The sequence below is a fragment of the Pyrus communis genome, chromosome 8 (assembly GCF_041283825.1).
Source record: "Pyrus communis isolate YQ-2024b chromosome 8, ASM4128382v1, whole genome shotgun sequence".
Lineage (NCBI taxonomy): Eukaryota > Viridiplantae > Streptophyta > Magnoliopsida > Rosales > Rosaceae > Pyrus > Pyrus communis.
This window is the reverse complement of record NC_142572.1, coordinates 12,889,931-12,912,315: the sequence shown is the minus strand read 5'-3', so window position 1 is coordinate 12,912,315 and position 22,385 is coordinate 12,889,931. Positions and strand designations below refer to the sequence as shown.

Genomic DNA, 22,385 nt, shown 5'->3' with positions numbered 1-22,385 from the left:
CGCTATCTTATACCAAACCAACCCTAATCATCTTAGCAACTTGAAAGTTGAAACATTCATAATTCAAATCTTGTTCATTCATCATGTTTGTGCCACTGATTTCCAACCGTACACTCATTTCACTTTATTAGCCTTAAATTTTTATTAGAATTATTACTCAAACTTCAATTTGAATTAAAGTACAAATTTGATTGGTGCCACACTATTTAGTGCACAAATTAAGTATATATTGCATCACCCTTTAGTTTGCAAATTTGGTTTTCCTCTAACATTATCCTTATATATAACTTACAAGAGAGTAGTGAAGAAACAACTGATTACTTTAAAGAGAAAATTATAATCATCTTCAGGAAAAGGACAATATACAGTTTGAGGCATACAGTTGCAATGGGACAAAGCTAATAGGTACATTTCTAATAGCCTTGTTCAATATTTACATCTTTTCAAAAATAAATAGAGAATTAAGCGAGATTAGTTTCTTAAGGTCACAAGACACAAGCATCAGCTTCTACTTTAGATATGAAGGGCAGAAAGACTGGGGCAACATGTGTTAAGCTTAATCTGTAGGCTTTTCTAGAATCCATTTTTGATGAGGCGGCAGATAACATGAAGTGTCCCAAACATGCTCCCTACAGCCACAGCAAAGTAGCTTCCTGCTAATGACGTTGCTGCTACCTGAATCTATATAAAAGAAGTTAACCGTGCAGAATTCAGAAATTCGGAAAATTAGCTTAAAGTATGTCAATATATACACTTCAAAACACGCAATTTTTTTCTTCTTTCTCTAAACTTGTTAAAGTTGAGACAAAGACACAAAAATAAAATTTGTGATAAACAACCACCAACAGCAATTTCAGAAAATGGAAAAGTTGTTGTCAAGAAGGAGAAGCTTACTGTTTTTGCGTAGCAGAGATAACAGAGCAGACCGTCTGTATGAGAGTGAGCACTAGAAGAATAACAGCTGCAATGATTTCTTTAGTTGTCCAAGGTGAGTTGAAAAAATGTTTTATCAAATATTCCATCCCTCTGTGCCTGAACATTTTGTAGTACTTGGTCAGGTCGTCACAAAGAGTGGCAAAGTAGAACTCCTCCGAGTCCATAACGACCCCATCCGCTAGGTTCTTAATCATAGTACACCCCTTACTGCTGTCACCTAGCTTATTTTCAACAATTCCGTTCTTAACAAGCAATTCCACGTCTTCTGGGGTTTTCACTAGAATGTTCAAGATGACAACATAATCGTTTATGTAATTCTCAACTTTCTGGCATAAGCTTTGTTCATAGACAAGGAGATTTGTGAGTGTAACTTCTGATTGATCACTTATTGTTATTTTTGGAATTTCCAATACCCCATCTTCGAATCTTATGTCAAATTTATTTCTACTAGATCCCACCTTAAACTTGACTCCGGCGCGGTACAATTGTGTCATGCTGGGTGTGAGTGTGAGTAGAGTTTCGAGTGGCCCTTGAGCTTGTTGTACATCCACTACAAATGATGATGACCTCATGCTAGATATGGCTAGAGTTGTAGATTGCCCTCGAGCTTGTGGTACTTCCAATACTGATGGTGGTGGTAGTGGATATAACTTTCTAACAAAATCAACGAAATGTTCTACCTCATGAGGAGGACGTATTTGGGGCAAAGCATCTTCCGTATCTTTTAGATACATTAGATTTTTGAAGAAGTGGTGAGAAAGATCAATTATGGAAGTCGTCTCAGTGTCGACTCTATTTCTCTCCTGATCAAAAAGATCCACAAGAATGAAAAACGGCAGTTGATTTTCAAGCATCCGCATGTCAGGCCATACATCCTCTAACATCCTTGGTTTGTTGAACATCCGGTCAGTCGGAACTCGCAATTTCTTGTAACGAAACCTCATTAAGATCTCAATGATGAAGGCCGCATCCACTAGAATGATTCTTACAAATTCATCACTGGTAAACTTAATGGTCTCTGCATAGCAACTGCGCAGCACTGCTTCTTTGTCCCTTATTCTTCTTATGCAGTACTCCAACTTAACATCGGTACGTTCTAAAAAATCTTTTAGGTATCTATATTTGAGCTCTTCCATGGCTTTTAAGGCTTCCTTGCCATGGTGAAGGGGGCCTATAGAGACGACTTGAGGTGTGTAGGCCTTTTCACTTACACGTCGAAGTCGCTTAGGAACTCTGTAGATACAACACGAAGGAGACAGCGGAGGCAATCTATCCAACTCCTCACTCATCGAAGTTACTAGTGGATCATGATTGCTTAGTTCCATTTTGATGTGTTCGTGATTGTAATGGATGTCAATGATGATATGAGGTTCCTAGAACCACAATTAACAAATATTTCATTACTTACATTTCGATATCCTCCGACCAAAATAAGGTGAAAAAAAAAAATGAAAGATTGAGAATCGGGTAAGTTTGGCTTGTTAAGTTCATATAAAAAAACTTGGTCAACGCTGTGTTTTTATTTTGGATGTTTGTTTTATGAAGTTGCCTTTCCGATAAAAGAAGATAAACTAACGCTGTCTCTTTCAACTGTTTGTATATTTTGATGTTTCTGTTACAAAATTCCTACTAGCTACTAGCTAGATTTTGATGTTTCTGTTACAAAATTTCGACCATCTTCATGGGGATGAACCTTTAAAATTTAAACTAGAAAATTTTAAATCATAACCCAGAAACTGCATTTCTCTTCCAATGGTTATGGCTTAAAATTTTAGCCAAAGATTACTAAATAATGATTTTAGTCTAGTTATTTAACTTTTTAAAAATAAAATTTATGTAGATTATCCTAATTTATTTTTATGCACACCAACAAATATTTATATTCCTATAAATAATTAAAAATTGCCACTTAGTATTACGATATAGTATTATTCCTCTTCACTTGTAAGTAGAGGTTGTAGGTTCGAATCTCGTGGATGGCGAATTCGATACCAAAATAGTTTGTCCATTGTGTGGCTTAGCCGAATTCCCCTTCTCCTTAGTGTAGAAATATCGATGTACTAAAATAAAAAAAAATCACAAAAATCACAAAAATACGTAAGTATTTACAAAGTTTTTTTTTTTTTTTGAACAAAAGAAATTATCTATACTAAGGGGGAAGCGGTGAGTTTAGCCTCACAATGGGCTAGCAATAATGTGGTTCAAACTTGCCTTTGGCCAGAATCATACCTAACACCTCTCACTTACAACTAAAGAGAAATACCACTAGACCAAAGTACCAAGTGGCAAGTATTTACAAAGTTTTAAGTAAAATTTGATTTAAATTATTATTTTAAATTATTTTAGATGCTAGATCTAATTTTGGGCCGTTAGTTTTTTTTTTTTAATTATTAGATTTGATCTCATTTGAGCACAGCCGTTGGATTATAAGTAAAAACAAAAACAAAAAAATTGAAATATAACAGTTTGGTGGGTTCAGAATAATTTAAGCCAAACTTTCGTTTCTAAAGGGAATCTAGCTCAAAGATATATTTTCTCCCCAAGGCTTATTTTAGTCTAATAGTTAAAGATGGTTTGGGAGAGGTTTATAGCGTAAATTTTTAAGTTTTATCCTACGAGTAGGAGATGTTCTTATATGTTAGAAATATATATTACACATTAAAACCCATATTTCCATTTAGTTGACATATTAAAAAGTAGAATGAAGCAAGGAAACGCAAAGATTGTACCACAAATTCTTGTTCAATCATGAAAACTTGGTGTTGGACGAAAAGGACCGGGCTTCTCTGCCCTTCCACTTCCCATACATTCTCATCCTCTCCTATTTTGTGTAGTCACGGTTAAGCCACGTCAACATTTTATATTGATTTATTTATAGAGATAATAAGACAAAAAGCAATAGTAATATAAAATGTTGACGTGGCTTAACCGTGACCGCACAAATAAGAGGGGATGGCAGTGTATGGGAAGTGGGAGGGCAGAGAAGACAGGTCCGGACAAAAATTGGGGCGCCTGAGATATAATAAATAAAAAAATAAAACGGCGTTCAATCAAAAACATGATTGAAGAATTGATAAAGTACACGTTAATGGATTATTTTTGCTCATGTCATACTCAAGGTTAATTACACTAACACACTTTGAGGTTTATCATTTTTTACAAAACTCCATCAGGTTTGAAATATTTTATACTAACACTCCTTGATGTTTTAATTCACTTTCACATTCACCCCATAAGGACAAAATTACCCTTCTAGTTAACTATCTAAAATTAAAAATTTATAGATAAATGAATCAAATTCAAAAAAATTAAATTTAAACATTAGAAAGGATTAGAGCTCTTGCATGATGATGTGGGTTCGAACCATGTCGATGACTAATCTAACATCTAATATAACAAAATCTATCGTTTAACCCAAAAAAAACATTAGAAAAAAAAAAAACATAAGAAATCCTCTTGCAAGATTTATCAATGTGGGAAATCGCCATCTACGGGTTGTGGATGCAATAACACCAGACAGCATTACAGCAAGAGAAGCAATGGCTATACATGTTATTGCCTAGTGTGCAGAAAATAACTGGATGCGGATGCAATAACACCAGGCAGCAGGCACCAATTGAATCCTTTAGTGAAAATGACCTTGTGTATATATCCAGAGCATGTGAACAGTACGAGATCAAGAAAGGAAAATATTCGCTGCATCCCTTGTTTTCAAAGTTTTAATGCTGATATTCTTTCTTTGAAAGGAAGAGAGAGAGAGAGGAGGAGGAGGAGAGAGAGGAAAAGGAAGGGGGGAGGGGGAGGGGGGGTGGGGGGGTGGGGGTGGGTTGGTTGGTTTGTTGGTGGGGTATGTTCTGGCTAAGAAATTCGCGGGAGGAAGAGGTGGGGGGTGGGTTCTGGCTAAGAAATTGGCAGGGAGGAAGAGGTTTGCTAATACAAGATATGCATCTAGGGTTTCTTTTTAAAAAATTTTAATATAATTTTTTATTTTTTTCCTATTTATCTATAAAAGTTATTATTTTTTAAATAATTAAGTACAAGGGTAATTTCGTCCTTAAGGGATGGAAGTGAAAGTGAATTAAAACGTCAAGAGGTGTTAGAGTAATGTTCCAAATATGAGATATTTTTGTGAAAAAATGATAAACCTCAATGGGTATTAGTATAATTAACCCTAGAGTCTTTAGTTGATGTAGAATGTGTAATATATATGCCATTCTGAGTTGTTTGAGTTAACATAATTTTGGTTTGATGTGTCAATTTTAGACCCATATTCATACGGTTTCGAAAAGAACAAGAAATTCAAAATCTAAAACCTTTAGATAGTAGTACTAAGTGACCTTTGAACAATTAATTAAGTAGTTAAATTGTCCGGAACCCTCTAGTGTTTCCTACGAATTAGGGTTTTATGTTTTTTATTTAAGCCTACGTACGAAGTTGTATTAAGTAATCTTTTATTCATAGTATCATTTAAACTCCTGACTTTTTTACAATTAATTTTTGTGTGAATTTCGGATTACTAATGAATTTCAGTTTGTCTTCTCGAATTTGAGTTTTGCAGCTGGTTTAGATTATTCGTATATTCCGCTGCATCAAAACTATATGACCTGTATTAACTATATTGAACACGGAGCTATAATAATATTAGTGAGCTTCTAACAACGCAAATTCTGAAAGAATGATAAACGTAAGCTTGCAATACTGGAAGAAATCAAAAAATTAGAACATTAATTCCCTTCTATCGCTCAATTCCAAATGGATCCCACTTTGCCATGAAACATAATTCAGAAGCTAATAGCTTTAAGAACTAGACATGTCCATATCTGAGATTATAAATTGAAAACCGAAAAACTAGAAGAAAAAAAAAGTAAATTCGCACCTTGATCTGGTAGAGATGTGTAGAAAAGCTCAATGCAGACGCGTTTCTCCTCTGGTAGACATGAAACGGAAGTTTAATTTCTCTCAATATATATAACATGATGGAGCTATTTAATTTATATAAAAGGGAGTTGCCATAGGGAGTTAGGTCAATTGATCAGAACTTCCTTGCTATTTCAAGCTCAATGGCAATGGTACATTACAAGGTTTTCCTTCAAGATTATCCTGACGATAAGCAGATGTTTGTACGAACCCACTATTTATTTTTCCCTACAACTTCCTTTTTAAGATTTCAGATTATCTTATTCATTTTATTATTATTAGAAATTTGTTTGTTAGTGTGTTGAATGGAAAGTTTAAAGTCACCATTTTCCTCTTAACTACGAAGCAAGTAATGTCTATACAAAGACAACATTCATAATTAATAATATATCATATCATATGTGAAGAGTACGCGTACATACTGTCCGACTTTGACCGATTTCACACAGACAACATTCATATATTAATATATATATATATATATATATATATATATATATATATAGATATATTATATCACATATGAAGAGTACGCGTATACAAACAGTCCGACTTTGATCAATTTCACACCTAAACTGCAATCAAGTTACTACAGCGCTTGATTTGTTCCGGCTTTAACAAAACCCACTATTGGGGGATTTGGTTCAGTTTGCATACTCAAGCTGAAAGGTTTCTTCGTAACAATTGCACAGTTACAATCAGTCCTTAAGGGCCTATTTAGTATCATATTCAAAACTTTTTATAATTTTTAAAACATTTCTTTATAACATTTTTTAAAAATAATTTTTTTTAAGATTCAAAAACTTGTTTGGTATGAGATTCAAAATTGTCTTTAAATTTTAATAATTAAATAGAAGATAAAAATATCCTACAACAACTCCCTTTGGATTTAGAAATTACTATTCAATTCGTTGGACAAACCAAGCGATCCAAAGAGAAGGATGGAGGAAAGGTAGATGAGAGAGAAAAAGGAGAGATAGGAGAAGGAAATAGGAGAGACAGATTGGCCATGAAAGTAAAGCTGTCATTCACCAAGTAGAGTTTGAAGAAGCAAAGCCAGAAGAAAGTGATGGCCATAAAAGAGAAAGGATGGACATGTGCGCAGCGGAGATGACTACCCCCTGCAAACCTTTAATAGTGAAAGGGTTAGTCCAACCCGTCAAAGATCAAAAAGTGGTGATGAATGATGGTGGATTTGTCTCCATGAAGCCCCTCAAATACCAGAGTTACTCTTTCGATTTGACCAAAGCCTCCAAGATCTATGAAGAGTTGGTTCCGGCAAGAGTGATCGTGCCCGATAGCACTAAAAAACTGCCTAAACCAGAAGAATTAAGAAGGAAGAAGTATTGCAAGCTGCATTATACTTTCAATCACTCCATAGCCAATTGTGTCCAATTAAGAGATTAGATACAAGACCTCATAGTCAAGGGAAAGTTGCTGTTGGAGAAACCCCAAGCTAATATGATGATTGACACAAATCTTTTCCTAGAGGCCCCAATCAACAAGAGCAACTTGACTTGGGCTGACAAAGGGAAAGGAAAAGCCACCTGGAAGTGAAGGCAGAAATGAGGCAAGTTGATTTGGGGGGGGTGGTGGGTTCTGGCTAAGAAATTGGCAGGGAGGAAGAGGTTTGCTAATATAAGATATGCATCTAGGGGTTCTTTTTAAAAAAATTTAATATATTTTTTTTTTTCCTATTTATCTGTAAAAGTTATTATTTTCAAAATAATTAAGTACAAGGGTAATTTCGTCCTTAAGGGATGGAAGTGAAAGTGAATTAAAATGTCAAGGGGTGTTAGTGTAATGTTCCAAATCTAAGATATTTTTGTGAAAAAATGATAAACCTCAATGGGTATTAGTATAATTAACCCTAGAGTCTTTAGTTGATGTAGAATGTGTAATATATATGCCATTCTGAGTTGTTTGAGTTAACATAATTTTGGTTTGATGTGTCAATTTTAGACCCATATTCATACAGTTTCGAAAAGAACAAGAAGCCCTACAAGACTCATTGCAATTGGTCCACTGCGAATTGTGCAGAATAATATAGTCGGAATAAACAAATTAGTGTCTTTAAAAATTCTAGGAAAGTTTGATATTTTTAAATCATTTTATTTTTGTTTATCTTTTGGACTAGGATTGGTTTCGTGGTGATCAATTTTTTGCATGTTTGTTGATATAAGGATATAGTTATAATAAGAGTAGGGGAATAAATTGATATCGAACCTATTATCCACGAAATTCAAAATCTAAAACCTTTAGATAGTAGTACTAAGTGACATTTGAATAATTAATTACGTAGTTAAATTGTCCGGAACCCTCTAGTGTTTCCTACGAATTAGGGTTTTATGTTTTTTATTTAAGCCTACGTACGAATTCTTGTATTATGTAATCTTTTATTCATAGTATCATTTAAACTCCTGACTTATTTACAATTAATTTTTGTGTGAATTTCGGATTACTAATGAATTTCAGTTTGTCTTCTCGAATTTGAGTTTTGCAGCTGGTTTAGATTATTCGTATATTCCGCTGCATCAAAACTATATGACCTGCATTAACTATATTGAACACGGAGCTATAATAATATTAGTGAGCTTCTAACAACGCAAATTCTGAAAGAATGATAAACGTAAGCTTGCAATACTGGAAGAAATCATAAAATTAGAACATTAATTCCCTTCTATCGCTCAATTCCAAATGGATCCCACTTTGCCTTGGAACATAATTCAGAAGCTAATAGCTTTAAGAACTAGACATGTCCATATCTGAGATTATAAATTGAAAACTGAAAAACTAGAAGAAAAAAAAGTGAATTCGCACCTTGATCTGGTAGAGATGTGTAGAAAAGCTCAATGCAGACGCGTTTCTCCTCTGGTAGACATGAAACGGAAGTTTATTTTCTCTCAATATATATAACATGATGGAGCTATTTAATTTATATAAAAGGGAGTTGCCGTAGGGAGTTAGGTCAAATCAAAGCTTCCTTGCTATTTCAAGCTCAATGACGATGGTACGTTACATGGTTTTTCTTCAAGATTATCCTGACGATAAGCAGATTGTATGAACCCACTATCTATTTTTCCCTACAACTTCCTTTTTAAGATTTCAGATTATCTTATTCATTTTATTATTGTTAGAAATTTGTTTGTTAGTGTGTTGAATGGAAAGTTTAAAGTCACCATTTTCCTGTTAACTACGAAGCAAGTAATGTCTATACAAAGACAACATTCATAATTATTAATATATCATATCATATATGAAGAGTACGCGTACATACTGTCCGACTTTGACCAATTTCACACAGACAACATTCATATATTAAAATATATATATATATATATATATATAGATATATTATATCACATATGAAGAGTACGCGTATACAAACAGTCCGACTTTGATCAATTTCACACCTAAACTGCAATCAAGTTACTACAGCGCTTGATTTGTTCCGGCTTTAACAAAACCCACTATTGGGGGATTTGGTTCAGTTTGCATACTCAAGCTGGAAGGTTTCTTCGTAACAATTGCACAGTTACAATCAGTCCTTAAGGGCCTATTTACTATCATATTCAAAACGTTTTATAATTTTTAAAACATTTCTTTATAACATTTTTTTAAAAATAATTTTTTTTAAGATTCAAAAATTTGTTTGGTATGAGATTCAAAATTGTCTTTAAATTTTAATAATTAAATAGAAGATAAAAATATCCTACAACAACTCCCTTTGGATTTAAAAATTACTATTCAATTCATTGGACAAACCAAGCGATCCAAAGAGAAGGATGGAGGAAAGGTAGATGAGGGAGAAAAAGGAGAGATAGGAGAAGGAAATAGGAAAGACAGATTGGGTAGGGATGAAAGAGACAGAAGGGAGAGACTGAGAGACAAGATAAGGAAAGGAGAGAGAGAGAAGGTATAGATAAAGAGCTAGCACACATAAGATCACAAGTGAGTAGGGTTGGAAAAAAAATCCCAAAAATCCCGAACCACACCCAAAAAATTCCGATCTCAAACCGCAAAAATCCGAAACCAAAAATCCCAAAAATTTTGGTACTAATCTGTTTGGTACGAGAATCGGTTTCACATTGTCCTTTTTTCAGGAATCCCAAAATGATACACACACACACATACATATATATATATATATATATTTTTTAATCAACCCACCAAGTTGTTCCTCCGACCAATAACATTTCTTCACTACCTTTTCCATTTTTTATTCTTTCTTTGTCTCATTGTCTGCCATCTTGGTTCTTATTTCTTGAAACCATCATGGTTTCTTCTTTCTTCATTCTTATTTCTTGAAACCATCGAAACCATCAAATGGTTTTGTTTGGGTTAATATTTGAATATTGGGCCTACAAGTGAAAGAAAGCCCAGAGATGCCAATTAGAAGAAGACTTGCTCGAAGCCCAGCACCAGGTCTAGAGACAAATTGGCGCTTCCCCATTAATGCATAGACCATGTGCCTATGATTTAAATGACATGTGAGGGGGACTAAGTTACTACCAGCCAAAGAACACTTTTTAGTGGCAATACAAGTAAAAAGCTGATGACTCACTACCCTCCAAGTGCTTTTCGGCAAGAACAAAATTGCAACAGTCGGGCTAATTGGCCTATAAAAGGAGAAAGAGGCCCCGGAGACAAGGACACTCAACCAATCAAACAAACAAACATACAAACTCTGCTCTCAAACCAGATTTACATTTAAAAGTTGTAATCAGCCCAGATCTCAGTCCTTTTTAGGATAATTCCCTACAAAAGCCATCTTTTGTCTAGTTTTAAGCTCTGCTACCTCCCTCAATGGCGTAGTATCGATTCCCTTGGGTAAACTTGTTTACCATCCATCCCTTTTTTAGTGCATAAACCCCTATAATCTCAAAGAGAAGTGATTGCAAGAAGTTCAACCTTGCCAAACAAGGTGAAATCTTGCCCGAGGTTCTTTGTTTGCTTTCTGAATTAATAGATCTATTGCTTAATGTATTCTCTAGCATGTATTCAAGTCATGTCCATCAGTTTTCCTATTATAAAAGTTCCATTTACATGTGGATCTAGTTAGTTTAATGGATATGTTATCATTAAAATCAACCAAGAACCAAGTAAATGACTTAAGGGGATCTAGACTCCCTTCATTCGAACATACAAGACTATGAATTAAAAGTCCTTGTTTACAAGGTAAGAAAAAGAACTTAATGTGGACTTAACCCATCCACGACAATCTTTTGATAACAAGAAGTTCGAGTAACTTAGGGTGCAAGTAATCGACTTTAAACACACTTGTTCTACATCTGCTATATTGAGATTGCAGTGGCACGCCTAGCACTCAGCTAGTTTTGGTTGTGAACCTCACGGCCTACACCTAAGGCCCCATAGAGGCACCTTTCAAAACTAACTTTGTCCTCTTCTTGTAGCACATCAGCAAGCAAGAGTCCGACTTTGGCATGCCCAGTAGGACATCATTAATCTTGTATGCCAAGAAGAAGAAGGAAAGAGAAAACCTTCAGGTGGAACACAGAATACGAGTGATGCGAGAATTATACGCACACAAATTAAACCCTCTTTTTGACAATTGTAGTAAGTATGTAAGTAGGGATCGTTCTGGACCGGGGATTAGGAGGGATTGTTAATCACTTGGATTTGACTCAAAAACGTTAAAAACACAATCTAAAACACTATACTAGACTCAAAGAATGCAAAACTAAACTTTAAAACACTAAGAAAAACCAAAGACTCAAAATGCTTTAAAACATAAACTAAATTGATTTCTAACTAAATTGAACAATAAGGTAAAGGGGGATTTAGGTTTTGATTAAACTAAATGACAGATTGTAAATTAAAGCTTAAGGAAATGAAGTAAACACAAAATGAATGAATCAACAGCTAATAAAAAGAGATAGCACAAATGGAGATGAAGCTAGAGATTCGATTTCACCATTGCTAAGCCAAGTCCATGCTTGTTAAGTCAGATTATACTCATCCCTCTACTTATTTCTTGGGTTTGTTTCACTTAGATATGATCAGCCATATGATGTGTGGATTTGATCAAATGTCTCTAATCATGAGCCTAATTGTGATGTGCAACTTTGGTTCCTAATCAAGACTATGTAGTGCACAAGAAACTTTCACAAAACCAAAGGGAACACTCGGCAGGATGTTTGCAAAACATTCCCTTCATTCATTCACATATCTACCAAGATTATGCATGATGTGTGCTTTAATCTTGGCTAAACAACCTGTGGTTAATTCAAATGATGATCAAGCATTAAAATCAACACACTAAGTCACAATTAAAAAGGAGAATGAAACAAGAAATAGATAGATTAAATGAGAATTCCGAATTAACTACATGGCAATCTTGCAAGGCTACATCGAATCCCTAGAGAGAGATTAGTTACACTTCATGTTTACAAAAGGTTTGACATAAAAATATATAACATGAGTGAACATAGGATTAAGAAGAAAGAACCCTTGAAGCAAAACTGATGTCGAAATCCTTTAAGAAATGGGAGAGTGTATCTAATGGAATGAAGCCGAGAGGAAGTTCCTCATGGTACAAAACAAAGAGAATCAAAGAAACACCTAAACATTCCAACAACTCAAACTTGAATTGTATGAACGTTTAGGCCCTCTTATCTTCCTCTTCGTCGTAGCACAAGGTCTAAGGGATGTTGTTGGTGTGTTGAATGGATTGGGGAATTATGGAAATGGATGAGGAGTGGTGTTTGGATTATAAGGGAATGGTAGCTCACGGCAATGAGGGAAGATTGGATGTGTTTGTGATGTGTTGTGTATGAAAATGAGATGTGATTTTTGTGTATGAATGCATGGGTTTTTATAGGGGGAATGGGAGAATATGTGGGTGATTGTTTAAGAGTGAATGTGGTTGTTATGATTGAGAGTGCATGTGGATGAAATGATGAAGTAGGAAGGTGGAAATGCATGTGTTGAATTGGTGGTGCAATGATGAAAGAGTAAGTGCATGTGTGTGTGAATGGTGGTGCAATGATGAAAGAGTAAGTGCATGTGTGTGTGAATGGTGGTGCAATGATGAAAGAATAAGTGCATGTGTGTGTGAATGGTGGTAGCTAGGGTGAATTATGATGAATGCATGTGGAATAAAGATGGAGAAGGTGGTGTAATGATGAAGGATTAAGTGCATGTGTGTGTGAATGGTGTTTCTTGATGGTTTTGGGGTTGTGATGCATGTGAATGCATGTGGCTAAGGGTTGTTGATTGGGCTAGAGGTTTTGCATGGCTCAAAGGATTGTTTGATTGGGCTAGGCCCTTTGTTTTATGTCCAAAGTGCATACAAGGCTTTCAAATTCATCCAACACTTTGGCTCCAAGCATATGCTATCCATTCCAAGCCCAATTTTTCTCCAAAATGCTCCAAAATGCATCTTTTTGCTTCCTTAGCCATATGAACCTAAAAACACACGAAAATGGCTTAAACTACTAAAACAATTATGAATTAACAACATAGATGCACGAAAACAAGCTAAGTAAGTCGCCTAAATATGCTCCTATCAAATTCCCCCACACTTAGCTTTTGCTAGTCCTCGAGCAAAACAAAATAATAACAAATAAACAAAACGACACTAAACAAGTAAAACACAACCTAAACCTTCCAACAACCGTCTTAGGGATTTCCAATGCACATGACAAGTTAAAAATCATTATTCTCACAGATTTTAGCCATCTTTACACTTAAGTACATTCTTAATCATAGTCACCACATACTAGTTCACAATTAAGCAATTAAAACACATTTCAAATGTAGTAACATGCTTTAGAGAATTTACTCAATTCCTTACTAGAATGCACTCTATTTTCACACAGATTTTCTGACTACACACCCTACACTAGTTATATGTGAGAGATTGATGTAAACATGAAAGGGGTGTAACGGGGCTAGGGTACTGGTTAACACATTATTGAACACATAACGATCAAGATAGAAGTCAAAGGGGTGTAACGGGGCTAGGGTACTGGTTAACAATGAAAGGTGAAGGATAAACAAACATTCTTAAAGCAATAGTGAGCAAAGTATTGAATTAGGCACTTAGAATTCCCTTCAGAGCGCGGAAAACAACTTTTAGACTAATAGGAGAAATTCAAACAACTCTTATTTTTCTTTTCTTTTTCATTTTTTTTTTTCAATTTTTTTTTTCTTTCAATTTTTTTTCTTCTCTTTTTTTTTTTTTTTTTTTTTTTTTTAGCCGTGCCTATGGCACAACAACTCTCATCAATAATCCTTCCCCCACACTTATTTTCTGCAACATATTAATCAAAAAGGAATTCATTTTCCGCCATGCTTACTATGCTTTAAGAACAAAGGCATGGATGGTCCTATTCTAGGCTAGGTAAGGATAACATGGGTTAACAAAGAACATAGGCTAAACAAGGCTCAAAGGGGTTAAAACTTACAACAAATACGAAATATGGGAAGTAAGGCTATTTGGCTATGGTGGCAACTACACAACTTTATCTTGATATATGTTATGCAATTCAATGTCATGCTTTGAATGAAATGGATATAAGTTCTAGCATTTAGTTCTATCATGATACAATTGCATTCTAAGTAGCAACCAAGCAAGGAATAATGAGATCATGCAACAACTTTAGAAAACAAAGAATCACAGAATATAACTCTCCAAAGAACATTTAGGCTCAAGTCTCACAGGGTTGTAGCGTTTGTTTGAGTTCCTTCCTTCAAGCATGTTACAAAAACGAATTTTTCTTTTATGATTGCATGTGAAGTCATACATTATAACCATAACCAAGCATATACCAAGAGTAAATCAAACTTTTCTCTATGTTTATAACTTTTTTTTAACCGTCATGCAATTACAAACCAAATCCATGTCATTGTGTTGGAAGGTACCCTAAGACATAAACACACAAAAACGACTCAAAACACTCTTTTTAGGCTTTTTAAAACATGTTTTTCAAATTTTTATGTGATTTTCGGAGTTATAAAAACAAAACATTCTAAAACACAACTTAAAAACATTTAAAACAGCAAGGAACAACACTTGAAGTTATGGGTGATAAAATTCAACGAATTTGCATCAACAAACTAATTTGCATCAACAAACTTAGTTACCCCCCCCCCCCCCCCCACACTTAAATCAAACATTGTCCTCAATGTTTTAAGCATAGATTCACACAAAACATAAGTAAACACACAAACAGCACTAAACATACTAAACATGGCAGAATGTAACTAACAAAGAGAAGAGTTTAGGGACGCAAATCTGGTTATAGAGTGTAAATTCCATCTTCTCCTTGGTAATTGCATTGAGGCATTGATCTTTGTGATTCCACAGGCTTACTCTTGAACTGGGCTGGAGGATTCTTTTGGTCTCCTCCAACTCGTTGATTTTCCTTTGTGCTACTCTTGAACTGGGCAGCAGGAATCTTTTGGTCTCCCCCGAAGGTCTGAGCTTCCTCCTTTTATCTGTTTCTTTGTTCAATCTCTCCAATTCGTATTGAAGAGGGTTAGAGGATAGCTCAGCATTGCTTGTCTCTACATGCTTCAATGCCCTACTTTCACTTGCCTTACTTACTCCCCTTTGCAGAAGTGGTCCCTTCTCTGGAAGTGTATCAACCGTTGAAGATGACTACTCGAGAGCAACGCTAGGTAAGCAATCAGGAATAGATTCCAGGCAGTTGGCCCCAGAACAGAAGACTGACTCCAAGTGCCGGCTGATTGCTTCTTTTACTTTGCCATGCGAGTAAGAACAAGGACTAAGAAAAAGACAGGGAAAGAGCATGATATGAGATACTTTTGCTTTTGACCTTGATGATATGAGATACCTTTGCTTTTGACGAAGCGGTGAATGACTCAGCACACTTCAATCCGCCGTTTCCTCCTGGGTCATCTGTACTCCAGGCATCTGGTATCATCTTTGGGGAAGAAGAAAGAATTGAGTATTTGGAAAGGATTTACTGGGAGTGCGCCCTTAGAGGTGAGGAAGAGTTGGGCATTTTCTTCAGGTCTGCCTTGCCATAAAAGACGAAGGTCGACATATATAGAGATAATATCAAGTGGTGGTACTGTTCTTTTACCATTGTCGACAAACGTTTTGATCCCGCAAATTCGGCTTTTTGAAATAGCAGGCGCCTCTTCGATTTCTGAACGACGCCACTTCGATTTCTGAGCAGGCGCCCCTTTGCTTTCTGAACGACACGTAGTAGTGCGGATGCGGCTCCTTTTGACAAAGCTGCACGCGTTTTCTGAAAAGCAGAGAAAGCGTCGCCGGACTTTGCGCTTGTCGGCTAACGATGTGTAGTTGCGATGATGGCCTCCACGTGTTTTCTGAAAAGAAGAAATCTTTTGACAAAGTTGAACACGTCTTCTGAAAAGCCGAGAAAACGTCGCCAAAATTACGCCGGAAATTCCGGCTTTTTGAATCGGTGGACGCGTCACCTTGGCTTTTTATAGAGGTATCGATCACCACCAACAAACACACTCTGAAGATTTCCCATTCTTGAAAATCGACTCTGGCCCTTTGAAATTTAACTCCATCCCTTCTCTTTGAACACTTTTGAAAAATGGCAAACCCATCGAACCTTAGCTTGGAATTGAGCCTTAGCAGTGATACGGGCGCGCCGCGTCAAGGTAACGTATGGCGCCCTTCTTTCTTATCTTCTAACGGTCTTCTTACAGGTGAAGACTCCGTGATGCAGGACGCCACAACAGCTACAATAGTAGCTAGGAACCTCCTCACTCTAAAAGATAGTAGGCTGCTGTCAGGACGGTCCGATGAGTTGGCCGTTCAAGAGTCCCTCGCACTTAGTGTTCAGTGTGCGAGTTCTGTGTCCAACATGGGCCAACGCCTGCTTGCCCGCTCCCGTCAGGTGGAATCATTGATGGCAGAGGTGGAAAGTCTTAAGCAAGAGATCCAGCAGCTTAAGTACGAGAATAGAAGTTTGCATGTGCTTACAAATAACTATTCGTCGGGCATGAAGAGGAAGCTTGATGAGCTGCAAGAATCTGAGGGTCGAATTCACAGTGACCGTCAAAGGCTTGCGGCTTATCTCCAGAGGCACCTTTTTCCTGGGTCATCCAGCGTTTAGCCAAGTATTGAGGCCTGGAATGCTCTAGCTCCGATGCCTCCCGCTTCGATGCCTCCTGCTTCGATGCCTTCTGCTCCGACGCCTTCTGATCCGACGCCTTCTGCTCCGACGCCTCGTAGTGGGGCTTCACGTAAACATCCTTTGTGAAGGCTCCATCTTTTTGCCATGTTTATTTTTATTCTATATATATATATTTTTTTTTTTTTTTTTTTTTTTATTATGAACATGCTTTGCTTTATTCAGTGCATTGGGTTGCCTCCCAAGTAGCGTTTTCTTTTACGTCTTGCAGCCGGACGAAGAACCTAATCACTCCAGGATATGTTCACGAATCGGATGAAAACTCCAAGTCATAAACTAGTACCTAAAACAAGAAACAAAACAAGATTAAGAATCTGGAATAAAATAAAAAGATCAAACGAAAATAAAACAATCCAAGGGATTAGCAAATTTTCTAATCCCCGGCAACGGCGCCAAAATTTGATGCGAGAATTATACGCACACAAATTAAACCCTCTTTTTGACAATTGTAGTAAGTATGTAAGTAGGGATCGTTCTGGACCGGGGATTAGGAGGGATTGTTAATCACTTGGATTTGACTCAAAAACGTTAAAAACACAATCTAAAACACTATACTAGACTCAAAGAATGCAAAACTAAACTTTAAAACACTAAGACAAACCAAAGACTCAAAATGCTTTAAAACATAAACTAAATTGATTTCTAACTAAATTGAACAATAAGGTAAAGGGGGATTTAGGTTTTGATTAAACTAAATGACAGATTGTAAATTAAAGCTTAAGGAAATGAAGTAAACACAAAATGAATGAATCAACAGCTAATAAAAAGAGATAGCACAAATGGAGATGAAGCTAGAGATTCGATTTCACCATTGCTAAGCCAAGTCCATGCTTGTTAAGTCAGATTATACTCATCCCTCTACTTATTTCTTGGGTTTGTTTCACTTAGATATGATCAGCCATATGATGTGTGGATTTGATCAAATGTCTCTAATCATGAGCCTAATTGTGATGTGCAACTTTGGTTCCTAATCAAGACTATGTAGTGCACAAGAAACTTTCACAAAACCAAAGGGAACACTCGGCAGGATGTTTGCAAAACATTCCCTTCATTCATTCACATATCTACCAAGATTATGCATGATGTGTGCTTTAATCTTGGCTAAACAACCTGTGGTTAATTCAAATGATGATCAAGCATTAAAATCAACACACTAAGTCACAATTAAAAAGGAGAATGAAACAAGAAATAGATAGATTAAATGAGAATTCCGAATTAACTACATGGCAATCTTGCAAGGCTACATCGAATCCCTAGAGAGAGATTAGTTACACTTCATGTTTACAAAAGGTTTGACATAAAAATATATAACATGAGTGAACATAGGATTAAGAAGAAAGAACCCTTGAAGCAAAACTGATGTCGAAATCCTTTAAGAAATGGGAGAGTGTATCTAATGGAATGAAGCCGAGAGGAAGTTCCTCATGGTACAAAACAAAGAGAATCAAAGAAACACCTAAACATTCCAACAACTCAAACTTGAATTGTATGAACGTTTAGGCCCTCTTATCTTCCTCTTCGTCGTAGCACAAGGTCTAAGGGATGTTGTTGGTGTGTTGAATGGATTGGGGAATTATGGAAATGGATGAGGAGTGGTGTTTGGATTATAAGGGAATGGTAGCTCACGGCAATGAGGGAAGATTGGATGTGTTTGTGATGTGTTGTGTATGAAAATGAGATGTGATTTTTGTGTATGAATGCATGGGTTTTTATAGGGGGAATGGGAGAATATGTGGGTGATTGTTTAAGAGTGAATGTGGTTGTTATGATTGAGAGTGCATGTGGATGAAATGATGAAGTAGGAAGGTGGAAATGCATGTGTTGAATTGGTGGTGCAATGATGAAAGAGTAAGTGCATGTGTGTGTGAATGGTGGTGCAATGATGAAAGAATAAGTGCATGTGTGTGTGAATGGTGGTAGCTAGGGTGAATTATGATGAATGCATGTGGAATAAAGATGGAGAAGGTGGTGTAATGATGAAGGATTAAGTGCATGTGTGTGTGAATGGTGTTTCTTGATGGTTTTGGGGTTGTGATGCATGTGAATGCATGTGGCTAAGGGTTGTTGATTGGGCTAGAGGTTTTGCATGGCTCAAAGGATTGTTTGATTGGGCTAGGCCCTTTGTTTTATGTCCAAAGTGCATACAAGGCTTTCAAATTCGTCCAACACTTTGGCTCCAAGCATATGCTATCCATTCCAAGCCCAATTTTGCTCCAAAATGCATCTTTTTGCTTCCTTAGCCATATGAACCTAAAAACACACGAAAATGGCTTAAACTACTAAAACAATTATGAATTAACAACATAGATGCACGAAAACAAGCTAAGTAAGTCGCCTAAATATGCTCCTATCAACGAGCCACCCCAATCTACCAAAATCAAGCATAACAAAGCAGCCAGAAGATTTCCCCATCTCACAAAGATCAGCTATTATGTGAAGCCTAACCTCATCCGAGAAGTCAGGAAGGAAGCTGACCAATAAAGATTTGCAAGCCATTATGATGCAAATACTGAAAACTATGGAAAGTCTCACTCTTGAAACCGGAGGAGTAGTAACCAGACTCTGTTCTTTAACAGGGAGTTTGCAAAGAAGATTAGATCTAGAGTACTCTACTCCAAGAAATGGTCATGCCAGGGAAGTGATGAGAGGGGCTAGTCCTGAGAAAAAACCAGTTATCCCCCTATTTCCTTTGCTTAAAGAAAAAAGGGATAAAGGAAAAAACAAGGAAAGATTTGGAGCCAGTCAGCCAGTGTTGGAGGAGATCCTAGAAGTAGAGTTGCCCGACCCTCTATTATTTTCACTAGGTAGTAGGGGGCAAAATGAGAAAGAAAGAACAAAGTATGGGATGCCCCAGTTGATCAGGGAATCCAATGGAAAATGAGAGCCTACCAAGGCAAACAAGTTTTCTCCTTATAGGCCCTCACCATTGGCCAGTAAAGGAAGGGATGCCAAGTGGAGAAAGCCCGAACCAAGGAATGAGACTTCCTCGGGCAATGATCGCAGCCCAAAGTGGGAAACCCCACATACCTTATACAACAATACAGCTGACCAGCAGCTTAAAGATGAGCTAGCCGACTTAAGGAGAATGGTGGCCCAGAATGCTCAACCCCAAGCCGCTTGCTATTCAAGATCATCTACCAGAAGCCATACCCGGAGTATATTGATGAGCAGAACCCTTTTCCACTTAACTTCAAGATGCCTGCTTTTTGTGCTTTTAGTGGAAAGGATAGCAGTATATCCTCTAAAGATCACATCTTCAAGTTCTTCAACCATTTTGTGGCATTTAAGGACAATCCTCATTATAAGTTAAGATTGTTTGGGAATTCATCTCAATGGTATTCTCTGTTACCTCCTAATTCTATTGTTAACTGGGGGCAAATGGAGATGGCTTTCCATGAGTAGTTCTATAGGATTAAGCTCGAGATATCCATCAATGACTTAGTAGAAGTGAAGTAGCATGAGCATGAGTCTATATAGGACTTCATGATGAGGTTCAGAAGGACAAGAATAAGGTGCCAATTCCCTATCAATCATCCGCAACTCATATCCATTGCTCAGAAGGCTTTGAGGCTGCCTTTAAGGAATAAGTTTTATGATGTACAATTTAATGAGTTGCAAGAATTAGTGATTGCTGCCACAAAGTATGAGAAGTTGTTGCTTGAAGAACAGCAAGTAAAACATTCATCTAAGGTGTCTTCATTCTACAAAAGTAAAGTTATCATTCACCAAGTAGAGTTTGAAGAAGCAAAGCCAAAAGAAAGTGATGGCCATAAAAGAGAAAGGATAGACATGTGCGCGGCGGAGATGACTACCCTCTTCAAACCTTTAATAGTGAAAGGGTTAGTCTAACCCGTCAAAGATCAAAAAATGGTGATGAATGATGGTGGATTTGTCTCCATGAAGCCCCCCAAATACCAGAGTTACTCTTTCGATTTGACCAAAGCCTCTAAGATCTATGAAGAGTTGGTTCGGGCAACAGTGATCGTGCTCGACAGCACTAAAAAACTGCCTAAACCAGAAGAATTGAGAATGAAGAAGTATTGCAAGCTGCATTATACTTGCAATCACTCCATAGCCAATTGTGTCCAATTAAGAGATTAGATACAAGACCTCATGGTCAAGGGAAATTTGCTGTTAGAGAAACCCCAAGCTAATATGATGATTAACATAAATCTTTTCCTAGAGGCCCTAATCAACATGAGCAACTTGACTTGGGCTGAGAAAGGGAAAGGGAAAGCCACCTGGGAAGTAAAGGCAGAAATGAGGCAAGTTGATAGATCGACAAAAGGAACTATCAAGTTGCCCGAGAAGCCCAAAGCAGCCATAGTTAAAAGGTTGGTGTTGTGTAGTATGAATGTGAGTTGGAAGTCCTAGCAGCATGAGCTATTATTGATCAAGAATTAATCAAAATAAAGGAGAAAGATGAGCAAGAAGCTCTCGAAAGCATCATGCTGGCAGTTGAGAAAGAGACGTCTAGAAATGTTTTCCAATGGTTGGGAGGAGATTCTCAACCAAATGGCTTGTCAGAGGTATTTCGAAATTATGAAGCCTCTGAAGAAGGGGAAGACAGAGAAGCCAAAATACTAAGATAAGTGGACATGAGGCCACCCCAGCCAAGCTATGTCGGTGGAGATGTCAGAATAAAGGAAAGGATAACCAATCTAATCATGAAGAAAAATCATGCCCGACTCAGGCAGAAATGGTATGTGGTTGGAAAAGATGGGAAGCTTGTCAAAAAAATGGGAGCTTCTATGATTAGGAGAGTCCAGAGGTAGCACAAAGCCCACATGAACTCACTAAAAGTCCCTGTTGCCTTATAAACCTGTTAGAATGTAAAGTTTGAGAAAATACGCGATGGAGGAAGAAATCAACTCCATTGGAGAACTAAAAATGAGGTAGAAAAGGCTAATAGCAAGGCTGAAGGGGAAGGAGATCATGTGCCGCAAAGCCCTCATCCTGGGAAGTATAGAATCTTGAGAAGAGCTTAAGAGGACATGGTAACGATGCCAACACCAAGGTGAAGCCCATAGCCAATTTGTTTTGCAACCATCTCGCCTAAAAGGGGGATACCCTCACCATTGTTGGTTGATACTCTTTGTGAAGTTTCGAAACAAATGCCAAACTTTGGCATAACTCAAGAGGAAGCACTACCCAAGCTGATATTTCTAAATGAAGCACAGGCCTGGTTAGATAAATTCATGGACCACATTGGAAGCAAGAATGAGGACTTACCTAGACCTAGCAACTTCCACGTAAACATGACATTTGTTTTATCTGCCATGTTCTATGCTGAGTCTGAACAACCTGCCACAATTGAGGGTGATTACTTGGCAACAAAACCTATGATGGCACATGTTAGTGTTGAAGAAG

The 22,385-nt window shown here is 36.9% G+C and overlaps 1 protein-coding gene across 3 annotated transcripts; it reads right to left on the bottom strand.

Annotated features, from left to right (window-relative positions):
• Window positions 1–320: 320 nt before the first annotated feature.
• LOC137717046 (UPF0481 protein At3g47200-like) lies at window positions 321–8,901 on the bottom strand. Of its 3 annotated transcripts, none has more exons than XM_088698278.1 (4): window positions 8,674–8,901; window positions 5,813–5,863; window positions 895–2,309; window positions 321–675 (listed from the first exon to the last, which is right to left on the bottom strand). In XM_088698278.1, the coding sequence occupies exons 1-4, from the start codon at window positions 8,770–8,772 to the stop codon at window positions 672–674; spliced, it is 1,569 nt and encodes a 522-aa protein (XP_088554404.1). In that variant the 5' UTR covers window positions 8,773–8,901; the 3' UTR covers window positions 321–671. The 3 variants fall into 3 exon arrangements, with proteins under 3 accessions (XP_088554404.1, XP_088554403.1, XP_088554405.1); XM_088698277.1 differs by having other exon boundaries at window positions 321–681; window positions 8,674–8,900; XM_088698279.1 differs by lacking the exon at window positions 8,674–8,901 and adding an exon at window positions 3,666–3,757 and having other exon boundaries at window positions 321–681.
• Window positions 8,902–22,385: the final 13,484 nt, after the last annotated feature.